Raw genomic sequence first — 17,682 nt, 5'->3', positions numbered from 1 at the left:
GGAAAGACGCAACTCCCACAAGTTGTCCTTTACCCCCACATATACACTGTGGTGTGTGTGCCCACACACATACACACACCCAAACTTAACTGTTATTATAAAATTTTAAATTGACAAGGTAGTTGGCATGAGGAAAATTAGGGGAAAGCAGAGGGGGCCTCTGATTTTGAGGCAGACTGCATTCTGAATTTTCACTCACGGCTACTCATCATGATGACTGGAATGCATAGGGGTTTGGTTTGTTTTGTTTCCTAGGAGGTTTGGGCCAGAGATCTTTCACAGGTCCACTTACTCTTTCCTACTCTTCTCTAAAGTCCACCTCACCTCTGATGGGGTTGGCCAGAGCAAGGCAGCAACGCTGGTGACAGAAAGTTGGAATTTGAGCTCGTCTTCTGACACCTTGTCAGGAAGGTCCTGGGTCCTGGGGTGAAATCATACTTCCCTCCTACCCCCATCCCCCGTTCTGTGTGTGAGGCACAGAGGACTGCAGAGAGAAAGAAAAGAAGTGCAGGCAGAGAGGAGGGAACCTCAAGCACTTGGGCTTCAGTGTGGGGAAGCAACGAATGAAACACATAAGCAAACTTAAGATCTCTCAGAAGGCGATGCCTCATAAACGACTGATAAAATTTAACTTTACCCAGGAGTGTGTGCATTCCAGAGGGATAGGGTGGACTGTGTTAGAAAGAGCACCATTCATTCATTTAGTAAATCCTTATGACCATCACATGATACTGAGCACTATGGGATGGAAGACAGGAATCAGGCATACTGTGTGAATCATCAAACACCGGTGTCTATGAAGTTATCAGTCAGCTTCACAGACAAAGAAGGGAATGGCGGAAACCAGTCCGGTCCCCCTTCCTCACACCCACGTGCAGTGTGGATCCTGATGACAAGTGTCTCAGGCCAATGCCACAGTCCTCCTGAGTCCTAATGAAACCCTTCCTGGCAGAGCCTCCCAGCATTCCATCTGTTCTATCTGTGCCAGGGTCCTGGCAGTAGGCTAGCCAAGAGAAGTCTCTCTCAGAGGACAGGGAAAGCTGCTGTGTTCCTAACTCTTGGATACAAATGTCACCTGCCCTCTCTAGAACTCAAGCCACGGGGTCTCAGAACAGACACAGAGTGTCCAGGCATGCTGGAGTCTGCTGAACAGTTGCTGGTGGAAGACCTGTACAACCGTGTCCGGGAGAAGATGGATGACAGAAGCCTGTTCAACACCCCCTGTGTGCTGGACCTGCAGCGGGCGCTGACCCAGGACCGGCAAGAGGCCCCTCGGAATGAGGTGGATGAGGTCTGGCCCAACGTCTTCATAGCTGAGAAGTGAGTGTGGTCCCTGGGGGCGTGGCCCTCTATCCTTCTCCTTGGTTAATCCCTGAGATGAAATTCCTCTAGCTCATCAAAGGCTTCCTCCATACTTCCTGCCATCAAAGGGAGTCTGCCTGACCACTTACCCACTGGAGAGAGTCTTCCTACCGACCTGCAGGCAGAGATCCCCAGACAAAATGAGCACCTATCTTTCTCCTTCCCATGAATGCCCTCCAGCACAGCCTTGCCCTTCCAGGTGTCTTCCTGACACAGGTGTTTGCCAGCTCCATCATTTCTACCACCCATCACATCTCTAATAACCAGACAAGAGAACACCAGGAGCTACTGACAGCACCCATGAGCGTGTACATACAAGGTTAACAATAATAAAAATGCACACAATACAGTAAAATAATAGTGTGTGTATACAGTGTGATGCTGGTAAGGTCCTCTCTCTCTCTCTCTCTCTTTCTCTCTCTCTCTCCCTCCCTCTCCCTCCCTCCCTCTCTCCCTCTCTCTCTCTCTCTCTCTTTCTCTCTCTCTCTCTGTGTGTGTGTGTGTACATTCTCATAAACCTCACATTAGAAAGAAATGTGATGAAATGTTATAGTCCCCGAGAGGTGGTTTTGTTCTCTCCTTTGGGTTTCTTTTGGAATATATGGGTCTCTCAGACATTGTTCTTATAATCACAAAACTCAGTTTAAGTTAACCAGTGACTGCTGAAGTGAAAACAAGAAGCCATCACATTCCATCTCTTCGGGGTCTTCTTGGTGCATAATTGGTACCAGTAGGCTATTTTGAGAAACTAATTTTTGCTGATTCATTCGCTACTTAATGAGACATCTTCCTGATGCAATTACCCTTAGATCCAGAATTGAGAGATGGAGGTTAGGGCCCCAGGGCAGGCGGTGTGGGAACAGCTTTGGATACTGGGTCTTATACTCTATCACAGAATTGATCAGTTGCCCAGACCCTGATTCTCAGATCATCAAGACCTAAGTGACTTCTAACTAGATGTCCAGGTCCTGAAGCATTTATTCCGTGGTCACCACCATCTCCAGATATCCTTAGCTAAAGGCCTCTGCAGTTCTTTGAGCAAAGCTGTCCTCAGGGGCTCTTCAAATTGAGCTCCACTTACAAAAGAAAGAGCCCTGAACACTAGACCTTGTTTGGTCTTTTTTTCCTTTCAAGCCGTGGGTAAAAGCTCTTGAATTCATTTTTATAATCTTCAAACAGATATAAAAGTAACTGCCCTTTCTACCGCTTCAGTTTATGATAAGGATAAAATAAAATAAAGCGTGTAAAGGTTGGGAAAAACACAGCATGTAATGCCAAGTGCAAGACTCTATTTATTTATTTATATGTCTATTTATTATTTTAAAATTTTTGTATGCATGTTTTGTCTACATGTACATCTATACACTATGTACATGCCTAAGGTCAGAAGAGGGTGGTTAGAGTGCAAGACTTCTATCTATCTGTCTGTCTGTCTGTCTGTCTGTCTGTCTATCCATCTATGTATTACTTTAAATATTTTGTATGCATGTTTTGTCTGAATGTATATCTATATACCACATACATTTTTGATGCCAAAAAAGGGTGTTGGATCTCCTGGGACTGGAATTGCAAATGGTAGAATAGAACCTGGGTCCTCTGGAGGAGCAGCCAGTGCTCTTAAGCATGGAACCATCTCTCTGGGCCCTTAATTTTACTTTTTATGCCACCTTTATGCTTTGAAGCATGCACATTTCTAATATATTAGTCTTATCCTCCGTTTTCTCCCTGCCCTTCCCCAACCAATCGCCTGTCTTTTTTCTATCTTGCTGTAGCCCAAAGCATTGGCCCCTCTTTTATTAAAGGTGTTAACAGTGAGCCCCAGACCACAAGGGGCATAGGAGGGAGCACTAGCCCAGCTATGTGCTCCCATCATACTGGTAATCTATCTTTCTAGTGGCAACCACGCCCTGCCTTTTGTTCCAGGAGCGTGGCTGTGAACAAGGGTCGACTCAAGAGGCTGGGGATCACCCACATCCTGAATGCCGCGCACGGCACAGGTGTTTACACTGGTCCTGAGTTCTACACTGGCCTGGAGATCCAGTACCTGGGGGTGGAAGTGGATGACTTCCCGGAGGTGGACATCTCCCAGCATTTCCGGAAGGCAGCTGAGTTCCTTGATGAAGCCCTGCTGACCTACAGAGGTGAGCAGGTCCTGCAGGTTCCAGGCTGATGGAAATCCCCCAGTGGGGAAATGTTGTAAAAACTTCCTGATTGCCTAGGGGATGTCTGTCTTCTCCTGGTTGCTTTCTCTGAGAAGGGAAAGAATGACCATTCATTCTGTGGGCCAAACAGGCGGCGAGGGCTATTCCCCCACTCTCCTGAGGTGCAGTAGATTTTACACTAGCCAATGAGGGGAGGAAAATTAAAGAAGGAAGGATAGAGTTAGGGGAGATGGGAGAAAAGGAAGGAAGAAGAGGAGGGAAGGGAGCCATGGTGAATGCAAGGCAGAAAGTAACTAGAGTGACACCCTGGAGTGGTAGACTCCTCCCTGAGGGCGCTGGGGGAGGGGGAAGACCTGACTAAGAACAGGACAGTTAAGCTCTGTGGGGAAGAGGAGCAAGTCAGGGGGAAAAATAGAGGCGCACTCTTGGCTAAGGGAACAGCTCGTGCAAAAGTCCCAAGTTTGATGTGTTCAGGAATCAAAAGACTGGGCTGAATTAGCACAGCACCTGAGGGTTGAGGGGTCGGTCGGTCGGGGACAGAGTCCGTGGGTAAGTGAGAGTGCCCATGAGGACAGCACTCTGAGGTGACTGTTGGCCCAGGAGTCATTCCTCTGCCTTAGAGAATGGCCAAGTAGGAAGGAATGAAGCAGGGCCATGTCAGCTGTGTGAGGTGTCGTGGGACTAGACCAGAGTCCGTAGGAGAGCCCAGGGTTCTGGACACTTCTCCATGACAGGGTTGTGCCCCTTCAAGGACCACAGCCTGGCAGTACGAGTGCAGGCTGTCCTGGAGTCCATGAGTAACTAGCTTTGTATTTGAACTCTTCTCCTTGCCCCTGGGAGCACAGCATCCTTGTACATAATAATGCTAATGTTGCTGTGAGGGATAAAAACTTAGAAACAAATTTATGTAGCCTACTGCTTGCCCCATGACAAATGCTTTAAAAATCACTGCCACCATCATAAGAATAATATTGTTAGTGATTCCAGGAAAGGGCATAGCCTGCCACCACCCATGACCAGGACTGGGAGCTTCTAATGGAGAATACCCACCCACAGAGAATATGTGAATATGTGTAAATTTTATTACCCGCACAGACACAAAGAGTTTTTTTTTTTCCTTTCGATGCTTTAAAAAAAAAGAAATCCTGGGATTTTTTTTGTTTGTTTGTTTTAGAGAGACAGCATCTTACTCTGTAGCTGGTCTGTATTATAACTCATTATGTAACCCAGGCTGGCCTTCAACTTGAGGCAATCCTCCTGCCTCAGCCTCCTACATGCCAGGATTACACACATGAGCTACTCACCTGGCTTACTTTTTAAGATGCAGGACTTTTTATCTATGTGGGATGCGTGTGTCAATATCTGTGTCAAAGGCAAGGAGCCTTTGCTCCTTTGTGTCCCGCAGCCAGGGGCCAGCCTCCTGTCAGAAAGGGCTGGAAAGCAGGGCACGGGCTATGGATGCCATGTGGCTATCACAGAGGAGAGCATGAATTCCATAGAAGGCAGGGAGCTTAGGCAGAAGTTAGATCACAGCTAGAGCAGACCTGTGCAGGAAGAAGATGCTGCACCGCGGAGCAGGGAGTTCCCAGCTTTTGGCTTATGGAGGGCACCCACTGAGCCCCTAGAATTCAGGCACCAGTGCCAATCCACTTAGGTCAGTGATTCCCGACCTTCCGAATGCTGCGACCCTTTAATACAGTTCCCCATGCCGTGGTGACCCCCCAACCATAAGATTATTTTGTTGCTACTTCATAACTGTAATTTTTCTACTGTTGTGAACCATAAAGTACATATCTCATATGCAGGATCTTGATATGCAACCCCAAAGGGGCCGAGACCCACAGGTCGAGAGCCACTTAGGCTAAACCTTGGCCATTGTGCAGGGAGCCCCACGCTCACCTTGTGGGGCTTCTCCTCTCCCTATTCTGGAATTGAGTCAACACCCCCTGCATTCGCCAGAACAACCGCACTAGTTCCCCCAGGGGCGTCCTTCCCTTTGCTCTAGGATGCGCTGGCAGAAGGAACACCAGTTCCCTTCACAGTGGTCCCATGATGGATGCTGCTGTTTATATTTTATAGACTGAGAAGTGGAGACTCCTAGACAGGTTCTCTGGCTTTGCCTCTGTGTGAAAATAAAACTCTGTTATCCCAAAGAGATGGCAAATGTGTGTAGTCCGAGCACGTGGGAGGATGAGGATAAAGGATTATTTTGACTTCCAAGCCAACCTTAGCTATATAGCAAGTATCAGGCTAGGTGCTACTACATACCAAGACCCTGTCTCAAAAAATAATAAATACAACACACACATACAGGGGCAGGGGACATAGATTTTGCTAGTAAGTGCAAAATTAGCTCCAAGTCCTCAGAAAAGCATATGCTAAAGGAAGCCAATGCTACCAAGAGACACAGAAAGAGTTTAAAGACAGGACCCCCATGGCCTGAGGAGACACCGGACCATCACAGGGCTCCTGGTTTCTGGTTTCTTTCTCCCTCTATGTCAGATAAGAAGGCCGCTCTTAGCTAGTCATTTGCTTCAGGCCTGTTTCCAAACCCTGGGGAATTTGTCTGGTAGACTCTGGTGCTCTGGCTATCTACCTACCTTGAGTCCTAACAACAACAGCTAGTCGAATGGCCTCTGGGCAAGCACTTTCTCCTTGGGGTGTGGAGAGAGGTGTGTTCTGAAGAAAGGGAGGGAATTATGGGTTGGGAGCATACAGTACAAACATACAATTTAAAGGAAAAAAGCACACTAAGGGCTAGATAAGGTGTAGACACAGTCTTGCTCCAGCCCAGCCCTGCCTCGGGTGACACTCTTTAAATCTTTGAAACAGGACTCTTAGCCAGATGGGCCTTCCACCCACCAGTCATCCCAGTTGCTAAACAAAGTGATGGCTGTGTATGTTGGCCATCTTCCTGGAGCCATTTTATTGATAGAAAGTTTTCATCCTGTCAGTGGTGGCAGGGACAGTGGCACAGCTCCATACCATTACCCACATCAGCCTGAGGCGCTCCCTTAATCTTTTGGGGACCTCCACAGAGGCATAAGCAGATCCTTGACACAAAAGAATTTCAGGAGGAGCCAGTCAGAGGCAGGCTTGGTGTTTATTAAAAGACATTTTTTAAAAACACATTTCAAAACAGGGGTTGATAGAAAAGAGGGGCTTAAGAAGAAAGCGAGGTGCCCCCAGGAGCACGGGCATTGGCTGCTCCGACAGAGAGCCACTTGGCTGCCTTTACAGTCGCCACACACGCCACCGCCATTCTGATAGGGTACCAAAGCCATTACCTTTAAAGGGTTTCAAGTTTAAATGAGACCTCAGGGAGGTTCCTGAGGGGCACGGAACAGGAGGATTGCTGTTGATAAGGTAAAACTCTAGCTCCCTGGGGATGCAGGCATTAAGTGTCTATACTGTAACCAAAGTTAATAGACTTGTTTGAGATCCTCAGAAAAATGTCAGGGAGAGGAATGAAGCCTGTCCGAGGTCACATACATCCTTAGTCCTATGTCATTGCTGTCTTAACAGACTGCCCATATATGAAAGGAATGCTATTCTTATGTGGACCATCTTTGCAGCACTGTTACACAGTGCTGGAACTCTTGATCCCCATTGGTGAGAGGCTTCAGCGGGGGCTCATTCCCATTCCCGTGTCCCCATAATTTCCCCCTATCTCCCTGCCTTGCTTTATATAGTTGTTTTTACTTCATTATGAAGGGTACCCACTGGAGTTGTGCTCAGTGCCTCTTCCGTGGTGCTGTGGATCAAACCCAGGTCCTCCCAAACGCTAGACAAGCTCTGTCCCGTGAGCGCTCCCTTTGCCTGGGCCCTGCACACAGCAGAGAACAGAGAAAAATCCCGTTTTTTGCTCGGATGAAGTGAGTGGAAACCCTAAGGCCCCGCTCACCGTGCCTCTCCTTGTCCTTCAGGCTGCTTCCCCGAGGTTCTGCAGAGGACAAAGAACATAGCAAAGGAAGACCTTGCCCCCATGCCAGACCTGCTTTTCTGCTAGACTGTGTCTAAGCAGGACTCAGTGCCCTTATGAGGAAGACTAGGCAGTACTGTCCTGAAAGTGAGCTGGCCTGTCAAAGGACAAGTGCAGAATCTGGTCTGGATCCTAAGAGGAGGAGTTTGTGAGCCGGCCAGAAGGTTAAGAAAAAGGCCCTCAGTGGGCCCAGGTGTGGTAGGGAAGCGAAACAGCGACCTTTATTATTTTAGCGCTCCTCACTTACCTCCCTCTAGTGGCTGCCAGCTCCACGCGAGAGCAGTCTCACTGGGTCCTGGGTCCATTCAGGTTTCAGTCTTTGACCTCTGCGACAAAGACACGGCCTTACCGGCGCAAAAAAAAAAAAAAATACAATCATAAAAGAATCATCCCCTGTTCCTATTATCAGCTAGGACTCCTGCCGATTTAGCAAACATCTCCAAAGGCTGTTGGCAAATAGATTGATGGCAGCCCGGAAGAAGGTCTCCAGGGGTCTCAGGCGGCATCTTAAACAGCCATTAGAATGAAGGTACTGACAGAGTGTCTGTCACATTTATGAAAGATGCAAAGCAGAAGGGGAGGCCAGGGGACAACATGTCTGCTGAATGGTACAGCTGAGACTTCTGGAAGCTTCCGTAGGCTGGAAGATCAGACCATATAGACCAAAAGTATCTGTAGGGATTTGTGAAGTTATCCTTATGCCTAAGACATACTATGAGATGAGAGACGTGACTTAGTGGTAGGTGGGATTCTTTTTTCAAGTTTTATAGATTTCGGTTGGTATAGAAGATTGTAGGATCACTGTTTGACCTGTCGTCCTCACTGCAAGCAGTGCTATGGTTTAGATGGCTGAGTGCCCCCTCCCAGGGCTTTGTGACCTGAAAATTAATCCCACCTGGGTTTTTTAGATAATAAGAGGGTGGAAACTGGTCTAACACTAGAGTTTAAAGATGCAGCCTTTAGAAGAGGCTGAGGACCAGGTCTTTAAGGTGGACATACTGTGGCCTCACGACTTAATCTTGGTAACTTTTTAAGAGGCAGAGATGAGGGGCACATGCCCCCCCCCCCACACACACACTTCAAATCTTTTACCCTTTGACACTATTGCCTCAGGAATCTACCATCAGAAAGGCTGTTATTAGATACACCCTCTAGATGATGCACCTTCAGAATCATAATAACCCTTCCCCCCCCCAAAAAAACCTCATACTTTCTTTATAAAGTAACCTGCCTCGGGTATTTCATTATAGTAGTAAAAAAAATGGTCAGTATAGCTAGTGTGAGCTAGGCTAGGTGTCCAGGACAAGTGACGAGGGAACCTACTCTATGTGAGTTGTCTAAACTGGAAATACCTTGTTCTATCCTGAAAACAATTCCTCATGAAAACTAACTAACTAACTAACTAACTAACTAACTAACTAATAGTTCCATGCTTTGATTTAATATTGGGAGAGGGTGACTGTAGTCAGGAGGGAAATGCTTAAAAGACTCAGAAAACCAAAACAAAGCAAAACAAATATGATAGTGTTGTTTGTAAGGGCCTTTGTACAAAGGGTCTGCTTCATACAAATGTGTTTGTGGTTGATCCCAGAACATCAGCATAGAAGCACTGGAGGCAGTAGGTTATACTTTACCCTAAAAAATGAAAGAACTCTCCAAAAATTAGATCTGTCCCGGTGGAAAGAGGAGTGTGCATCTGTGGATCTGTGAGCCAATGAGTTCCCATTGCTGTCAGCATCCTGCAGGGCCCCGATGGTGGGGATGCGGCTTACAGGATGCAGTAAAGAGAAGTTTCCAGCTTTGTGATCCTGTCTTCTGTCTCCCAGCTTCCATAATCTCTCCTCTCTAAGATGAGGACGAGTTTGTGGGGGGAAGATAGAAATGAACCCCAGTGTTTCAGAAGTAACAACAGTGGGGGGAGGCACTCTCTTTAATATCCGTGGGACAAGCCCCATGTGACCTGAGTCAAAGCAAACGCATCAAGTTCAACACATCGAGCCAGCACACTAGAAAAAGAGCACGAGGAAACCCAGAAATTGTATCATTGTCTCGTGTTCGTTTTGTTTTTTAGGGAAGGTCCTGGTCAGCAGTGAAATGGGCATCAGCAGGTCAGCAGTGCTGGTGGTCGCCTACCTGATGATCTTCCACAGCATGGCCATACTGGAGGCCTTGATGACGGTGCGAAGAAAGCGGGCTATCTACCCCAATGACGGCTTCCTAAAACAGCTACGGGAGCTCAATGAGAAACTGATGGAGGAGAGGGAAGAGGAGGAAGGTGATGAGGAGACCGAGGAGGATGCCGGGAGCACACTGGGTGCTAGAGTAAATTCACTGATGGTGGAAGAAGAAGATGATGCCACCAGCCACCTGAGCGGCTCCTCCTTGGGGAAGGCCAGCCAGGTCTCCAAGCCAGTCACCCTCATTGATGAAGAGGAGGAAGAGAAGCTGTATGAGGAGTGGAGGAAAGGGCAGGGCTTCGCCAAGGGGGAGGCAGCTCGGGGTAGAAAGGGTAGCTATTCTACGTCCTCCGCACAGGATGGGGACGACTATGAGGATGAGGATGTGGAAAGGATAATCCAGGAGTGGCAGAGCCGAAATGAGAGGTACCAAGCCAAGGGGCGCGAGCGGTGGAATAGGGAGGAAGAGGAGGAGGACGAGAACTCCTATCCCAGCAGAAGGCGCAGACACACCCTAAGCGAGAGCAGTGCTTCTGAGAGTGTGAGCAGCCATGACATCCGGGTCCTGAAGCAGCAACTGGAGAGGCGCAGCCAAAGCCGCCGCGGAAGACTCCGCTCTGACTCCGAGTCCACGGAGAGCACCTGGGACATGTGGAACGAGAGGCTGGTGGAGATCGAGAAGGAGGCTGCCCGGAAGTACCGCTCCAAGAGCAGGAGAGAGGAGCTGGATGCAGATTCTTCAGAGGCAGGGAGCAGGGTCCGAGAGGACGATGAGGAGAGCGTGTTGTCCGAGGCTAGCTCCTTCTACAACTTCTGCAGTAGGAACAAAGACAAGCTCACTGCCCTGGAAAGGTGGAAGGTTAAGAGAATCCAGTTTGGGTTTCACAAGAAAGACTCAGAGGCGGGAGATGGGGGCAGTGAGCCTGGTACAGAAGAGGCAGCGGCAGGAGAGAAGAACCTCTCTGATGTCAACCTGACAGCCTACCAGGCCTGGAAACTGAAGCACCAGAAAAAGGTGGGGAGTGAGAACAAGGAGGAAGTGGTTGAGATGAGCAAAGGAGAGGACACGGCCTTAGCTAAGAAGAGACAACGGAGACTGGAGTTACTGGAGAGAAGCAGGCAGACACTGGAGGAGAGCCAGTCCATGGGAAGCTGGGAGGCAGACAGCTCAACCGCCAGTAGGAGTATCCCCCTGTCTGCATTCTGGTCCGCAGCCCCCTCGGTCAGCGGGGATGGGGACACAGCGTCCGTGCTCAGCACCCAGAGCCACCGTTCTTACCCGACGCAGCCTGCAGGTAACATGCCCACCACCCCCCTGCCCAACCTGCCGGTGGGGCCTGGAGACACCATTTCCATTGCCAGTATCCAGAACTGGATTGCCAATGTCGTCAATGAAACCCTCGCCCAGAAGCAAAACGAAATGCTCCTGCTGTCCCGCTCGCCCTCTGTTGCAAGCATGAGGGCAGCTCCAGCAGCCAGTGGCCTTGGAGATGACCAACTCTCCGTGCTCAGCACCTCCCTGAGTGGCTGCTTACCGCCTCCTAGCCAGGGGAGACCCAGCTCCGATGTGCAGTCTGTGCTGTCCTCCACCGGCTCCCTGACCTCCAGAGCTGAAGGCAGTGGGAACAAAGTGAGGGGGACCAGCAAGCCCATATACAGCCTCTTTGCTGACAACGTGGACCTGAAGGAGCTGGGCCGGAAGGAGAGAGAGATGCAAATGGAGCTGCAGGAGAAGATGTCCGAGTATAAAATGGAGAAGCTGGCCTCTGATAATAAGCGTAGCTCTCTCTTCAAGAAGAAGAAGGCGGCCAAGGATGACGAGGACATCAGCCTGGGTGACAGGGACGAGGACACAGACAGTGCCATTGGAAGCTTCCGGTATTCCTCCCGCAGTAATTCCCAGAAGCCTGAAACAGATGCCTCCTCCTCTCTGGCCATCTCCGATCACTATAGAAATGGCCGAAGTGTGGGCAACGAGATGGATAGCAGTATTAATACGTGGCTCAGTGGCCTCAGGGTGGAAGAAAAATCTCCTCAAAGTGATTGGTCTGGAAGCCCCAGAGGAAGATATACCAGGTCTTCGCTGCTCCGGGAAACAGAGTCTAAAGCCTGCAGTTACAAGTTCTCCAAATCGAGGTCCCAGGAACAGGATACCTCTTTCCACGAGGCCAATGGCAACACTGTGCGAAACACCTCACGGTTCTCGTCTTCCACCACCAAGGAGGCCAGAGAGATGCACAAGTTCTCCAAGTCCACATTCAGCGAGACCTCGAGCTCCCGGGAGGAGAGCCCAGAACCCTATTTCTTCTGCCAGACCCCTGAACCCTCCGATGGGGAGGACTCCCCGGAGCCAAGGCGTCCAAACTGGACCAGGCCCGGGGACTGGGAAGATGTAGAAGAGTCATCTAAATCAGACTTCGCTGAGTTTGGGGCCAAGAGGAAATTCACCCAGAGCTTCATGAGGTCTGAAGAGGAGGGAGAGAAGGAGAGGACAGAAAACCGAGAGGAAGGGAGGTTTGCGTCTGGGCGTCAGTCCCAGTATCGGAGAAGCACTAACCGGCAAGAGGAGGAAGAAATGGATGATGAAGCCATCATTGCCGCCTGGAGAAAGCGGCAAGAAGAAACCAGAACCAAACTGCAAAGGAGGAGGGAGGACTGAGCTAAATGAGGACAATGGGAATACCGGAAGAAGCCATTCAACTTAACACGGGGCTTGGGAACAGGTTACCAGGACCTGCCAAGGGGTGTGCAGGTAGACAAACTCTTCCATATGTGCAAAAACGCAAGTATTCAAGTAGAAAGAGCCCAGACATGCAGTTGGGAGGAGAAGGAAGAAGAGCCATCCATATGAGGCCCAAATTCTGGACCAGCTGACACTTTCTGTCCCCCGAGGCCCTCTAAGCTTTCGTGTTTCCCTTCCCTATTTGGCAGTGTCCATCACAGAGTGGAGAAGTGAGTCTACAAAGCCACAGGGAAAGAGCGGACTTGCAGACTGTGGTTCTCTTTGTTGAATTTTGCAATGAGACTCAGGTGATCGATTCTGTGGCCATTCTGGCCTCTCCTTGCCAATGCTCGGCTGTGGAGCCTTCTTTTCAATGTTCTGGACTGGCATTAAATTGATATGCTGTCAAATATTTCTTCATTCTGGTCATTTATAACTCTGGTTGTTAGAGGAGCCTCGTGTGAAAAGACACAACTAGGTTTTTGTGAGCCAGCCCCACCTGTGTGCGGTATAGTCCATGAAAGCCATGTCTTTTAAACACCCATGGTTGTCTCATTGCTGAAGAGAATGAGAGAGGGTTTAGGATATGATACAGCCAGTCAGAGGCCATTTTAGAAAACCTTTGAGAGAAACAGAAGAAACTAAGGAAGTAGAGAATACATTTGCTCATATGAGGTAGAGAGGGTCCCCTAAGAACGGCAATAAAATAAGCACAGAAGAGACGGAGAGATGCTGTAATCAAGGTGGTAAGGATGTCATTTGTTAATGAGAGCCAGTAGCCATTCTTGCCTTTGATGTACTGAAGAGCCACGTAATAATGCAAGGGATAGCCTACTTTGTCCTTCTTTGAACCTTGTGTGGGCTAGGTTGGCGAGAATTGTTTAACCTTTTTCCCTCCAAGGTTCTCATGTCTCTAAAACACAGCTGAATTAGTGACGTTGCAGGACTTGAACTTGTGTCTCCCCGAACTAGTGCTGAGCAAAAACATTCAAGGCCCGTTTCACTCTCTCGTTTCGATCTGATGAGGAAGCATCCATTACAGATGCCATCCACAGGGCATGTCCTTAAAAGTTCCGTTCTCTGAAGGGAAGAATGCAAAGATTGCGCTTGAGCCTTTCCACGAGGAGCCAAGCAGGGCTCGGAGGCATCCTCCATCAACAGTTCAAACTCCTGAACAAAAGTGGCAAAGAGATGATTAGTGAGAGGGAAAAAAGAGGGACCCACCAATGAGAGAAATAATAAGTAATAATCATGTCCAAAGCTGAGACTCATGGGACCCGGTGTTTACACACCCCTCCTGTGTGGGAATTCAGCATCACACATAGCACGGTAGACACACAAGACAACGCTAAGGCAAAGATGGGGGCCAACCTGAGCATCACAAACCCAGAAGGGCACAAAGTGCCACCGATGCAGCTGGATTAACTTGCCAGCTTCCACTCTTTTGCCCATGGTTTAATCTCCCTCCACTGACCGCAGGAGAGAGAAGCCTTGAGAAACATGCTCAGCCCCTCCTCCATTTGCCCTTTCCCTTCTTTGCCTACTTTCACTCAGTCAGATCCAGGCCCCTAATTTCTGAGGCTTAGCGTGTCTCTCCATCATGCATAAAGATGCTACTCTAATTTACCCCCTGCAAGAAGGCTGGCACTATACATGCCATACATTCTGTCTGTGAGAGAGCTCAATGTTCCCCCTACTTCATTCATATGGGAAGGCATCTGATGTGCGCACAACCAGCTGGCTATCTACCTTTGGATTTCAATTTTCTGAAAGGAGAAATTAGAGTATCATCGAGTGAAGTCCCTTTGCCTTTCCACCAAAAGCCAATTATTTTACATATCTCTCTCTTTCTTGATCTCTCTCCAAAATATATAAAATAATCTCACTCACATCGATGCATTTCAAAATCGAAAGTATTCCTAGTCAATCCCAATTCATATCTTACTGAATGAATGTTAGGCAGACAGTGACAGTGTATTGATTTCTACATTGTCTAACTTTCTCCAGCCCTGAATGTAAGCCTGAGACAAACAGACCAAGGGACAACCTATACACCTTCGGTTGAGCTCTACATTACAGGGACAATAATGGCTTGCACAGCCAACAAGAAGACCAGCGCAGCTCACTAGAAGTCCACCAGAAAAAGATCAGTGACCAGCCCCAAGGAAATGCCTCAGCCTGCAGCGACTCCAGGCATAGCTGCTTAGGGATTCTGTACTCAAAATTCTGAGAATTCAGCTTATTCCTGGAGTCCAGAATACATTTTTTTTAGAAATCAAATCAATGAAAATTACATTTGGTTTATGATGAGCTTGGAGAAATATCTGTGAAGTGAGACTCTAACTGAGGCTCATAGGCAGTGACAGTGTGCTTTAGTCCCTAAATAAAATTAAATGGTAGAGGTTAGTGGAAGCCGCCCCAAGAAGCAGATGGTGAACACAGAGAGATAGCCAACAAGCTGGGAACCAAAAGTTATGGACTCTTCTTCTGGTGCAGAAATCGTGCTCACAGGCATGGGTGAGGGTTAAGGGAGACAAATATCAGGTATCAGTAACCACAAGAAACCGATACTACCTCAGGGCTGAGAAACAGAGAAAAGAAGCTGGTTCTAAAGTCTGGGAGGATTCATAAATATGGATGAGGTAGGTACCTGTGGTGATGTATGTGTTTGAATGCTTGCCCCATAGGGAGTGGTGCTGTTAGGGGGTGTGGCCAAAGCGGGCTCTGAGGTCATATATGCTCATGCTACACTCAGTGAGATGCACAGTCTCTCCTGACTGGCTGTAGATCCAGCACCAAATTTGCCTGCACACAGCCATGCTCCCCATCAGGATGATAATAAAACCTCTGAAGCTGTAAGCCAGTCTCAATGAAATGTTTGCCTGTAAGAGTTGTCCTGGTCATGGTGTCTGTTCACAGCAAAGAAATCCTAACCAAGACAGTGCCCTAAAGCAAGATGATATCCTCTGTCTTATCTCATGCTAGGAGCATCCAGTAGGAAGGTCTAGTTGTCTGTGGAGAGATACCCAGTGAGCCAGGTGTCTTAGGGTTTTAACTGCTGTAAAAAGACACCATGACCAAGGCCTTTTAAGGACAAGATTTAATTGGGGCTGGCTTACAGCTTCAGAGGTTCAGTCCATCATCATCAAGGTGGGAACATGGTAGCATCCCAGCAGGCATGGTGCAGGAGGATCTGAGAACTCTACATCTTCATCTGAAGGCTGCTAGCAGAAAATTGGCTTCTAAACAGCTAGGATGAGGGTCTTAAAGCCCACACCCACAGTGACACACCTACTCCAACAAGGCCACAACCTACCCCAACAGGGCCACACCTTCTAATAGTACTACTCCCTGGACCAAGCATATACAAACCATCACACCAAGACAGACAGAAAGCTACGACACAACAAGGGACATGTTAAAGTAGGGGACCATCTCCAAGCCAGCACCATTCCACAAATGTGGACAGGCTTCAGTGAAAGCAATACAGGCACAGAACACATTAGCCCACTGTTAGGAAATAATATTCGAAATACAATTTCGGCTATATAGAATCAACTCTCAGAGAGAGCGAGGACTTTGCTTTATGGGAAGAAGATGGCTTTTGTCCCTTCTGAGTAACCTAGAATACATCAAGAGAAAGCTCCTAGGATAATTGTGTACAGAAAGGCTGTCCACAACAGTAGAGTCCTGCACAGGACTCTGAGGTGGAATAGGGGTGAGGTGGGGGAGGGGCGTGATATTTTTTTTTTTCCACCCAAGCTGAAGCCCGGCAGGTAAAATGAAAACATGGCAGCTGGGATTCTAGAGACAAGAGGTATCTCCCAGGAAAGTCCCATCGGGAAACAAAAGCCACACCCAAACAGGGCAGTTCAAAAGGGAAATCTCTTAAGGGACTATTTACAAAGGCGCAGGCAAGGTGTGGAAAACCACAGGGCACCTGTGCACGCAGGGACAAGGCTGCACCTGTGAGCCAGGAGAGGGGGCTGCTCACAGAAAGAGCTGGGGGGTGGGGAACAATTAAAACAGTCAGCAAGGCTGCACCTGTGAGCCAGGAGAGGGGGCTACTCACAGAAAGAGCTGGGGGTTGGAGGGGGGGAAACAATTAAAACACTCAGCCTGACAGACAAGACCCTTCCTTATTCTAATCGCTTTCCGCGTCCCCATAGGTCAGATGCTACCAAAGTCCAGGGTTAGGGAAGTTGGTACACCCAGTGCACCGAGCCTGGGCCAGGATGGAGAGAAGAGGGGGTGTGGTTCTGGGAGAACAAACAGAAGACAGGCAACAGAGCGGGGACCTTTGGATCCATGCACTTGTTAAGGCAAGCTTGATAATGTATTGATTGTGAAGACCCTGCTCTCAGTGTTTCAGATAGCTCCCACAATCGAGAATATGAATTTCTCTGGATTCCCTGAAACTTTTAGCTTTGGAACCGTTGCTAACCAATGAAAAGTCAATCAAAGTCGTGCTGCAATCCATCAGTTGCCTAATATGCTACATCGTATCCCCTGTGAGAGTACCCTTAAACACAGATATATACCTGATTTTAGGATCACCTCCTCTTCCAAGTTGTGATTTCAAGTTTGCTTTAAAGGAATGCCAATCTTGTTTTTCCTGTGGCAAGTTATTCTTCAGCCCCATGTGCTCGGCAAGGTGCCACGGATCTGCTTCAGGTGCCAACTAGAAACACACCTCCTTCCACTCTCATGAATTCTCTGTAAAGTCTATATTTAAAAATCATCCCATGGTCCTAGATACCTACCAAATTCAGTATGAATCCACATAGCCATTTGTTCTTGTGAGGGTAATGAACAACACAGTTTTATTTTCACAGGTCCTGCATATGCTAACAGTCATCTTCAGACATGTCTGTCCTTGTGACAACTGTGAGCTGTGTATAGGGACCAGCTGACATAGGAGCCAGGCTTTCCAGCTAACACCCACTCAGCTACCTGCAGAATAAGTGAACACACCCCTCAAGTCCGCAGCAGATCCCCTTGGATTCCTTTACTCTATTGTTAGATTCCTGAAGGCAAAATCTGAGAGCCAGTAAGATGTCTTAGTTTGTAATGTCCTTTCCATGCAGGCATGAGGACCCAAGCTCAGGTCGACAGAACCCACATAAAAAGGTTGGCGCAGGGGCACACACTTCTAAACCCAGTTCTGGGAATGCGGACATGGATTGCTTACCTAACCAGTCTTGCTGAACCAATGAACTCCAGATTCAGAGAGAGAGAGAGAGAGAGAGAGAGAGAGAGAGAAGGAGGGAGAGAGGG

The 17,682-nt window shown here is 48.4% G+C and overlaps 1 protein-coding gene across 2 annotated transcripts in view; it reads left to right on the top strand.

Moving 5' to 3' along the window:
* Nucleotides 1-12,817, top strand: part of Dusp27 (dual specificity phosphatase 27, atypical) — a 30,681-nt gene extending 17,864 nt beyond the window's left edge. For both annotated transcript variants that reach the window (XM_031388260.1, XM_031388270.1), the window contains exons 4-6: nucleotides 1,089-1,320; nucleotides 3,286-3,503; nucleotides 9,578-12,817. In XM_031388260.1, coding sequence (XP_031244120.1) covers nucleotides 1,089-1,320; nucleotides 3,286-3,503; nucleotides 9,578-12,342 — 3,215 coding nt within the window. In that variant the 3' untranslated portion in view covers nucleotides 12,343-12,817. The remainder of the gene's footprint in view (nucleotides 1-1,088; nucleotides 1,321-3,285; nucleotides 3,504-9,577) is intronic.
* The last annotated feature ends 4,865 nt before the right edge of the window (nucleotides 12,818-17,682 follow it).

The sequence above is a fragment of the Mastomys coucha genome, unplaced genomic scaffold (genome assembly GCF_008632895.1).
Source record: "Mastomys coucha isolate ucsf_1 unplaced genomic scaffold, UCSF_Mcou_1 pScaffold1, whole genome shotgun sequence".
Classification (NCBI taxonomy): Eukaryota; Metazoa; Chordata; class Mammalia; order Rodentia; family Muridae; genus Mastomys; species Mastomys coucha.
This window is presented reverse-complemented; position numbering and strand designations above follow the sequence as displayed.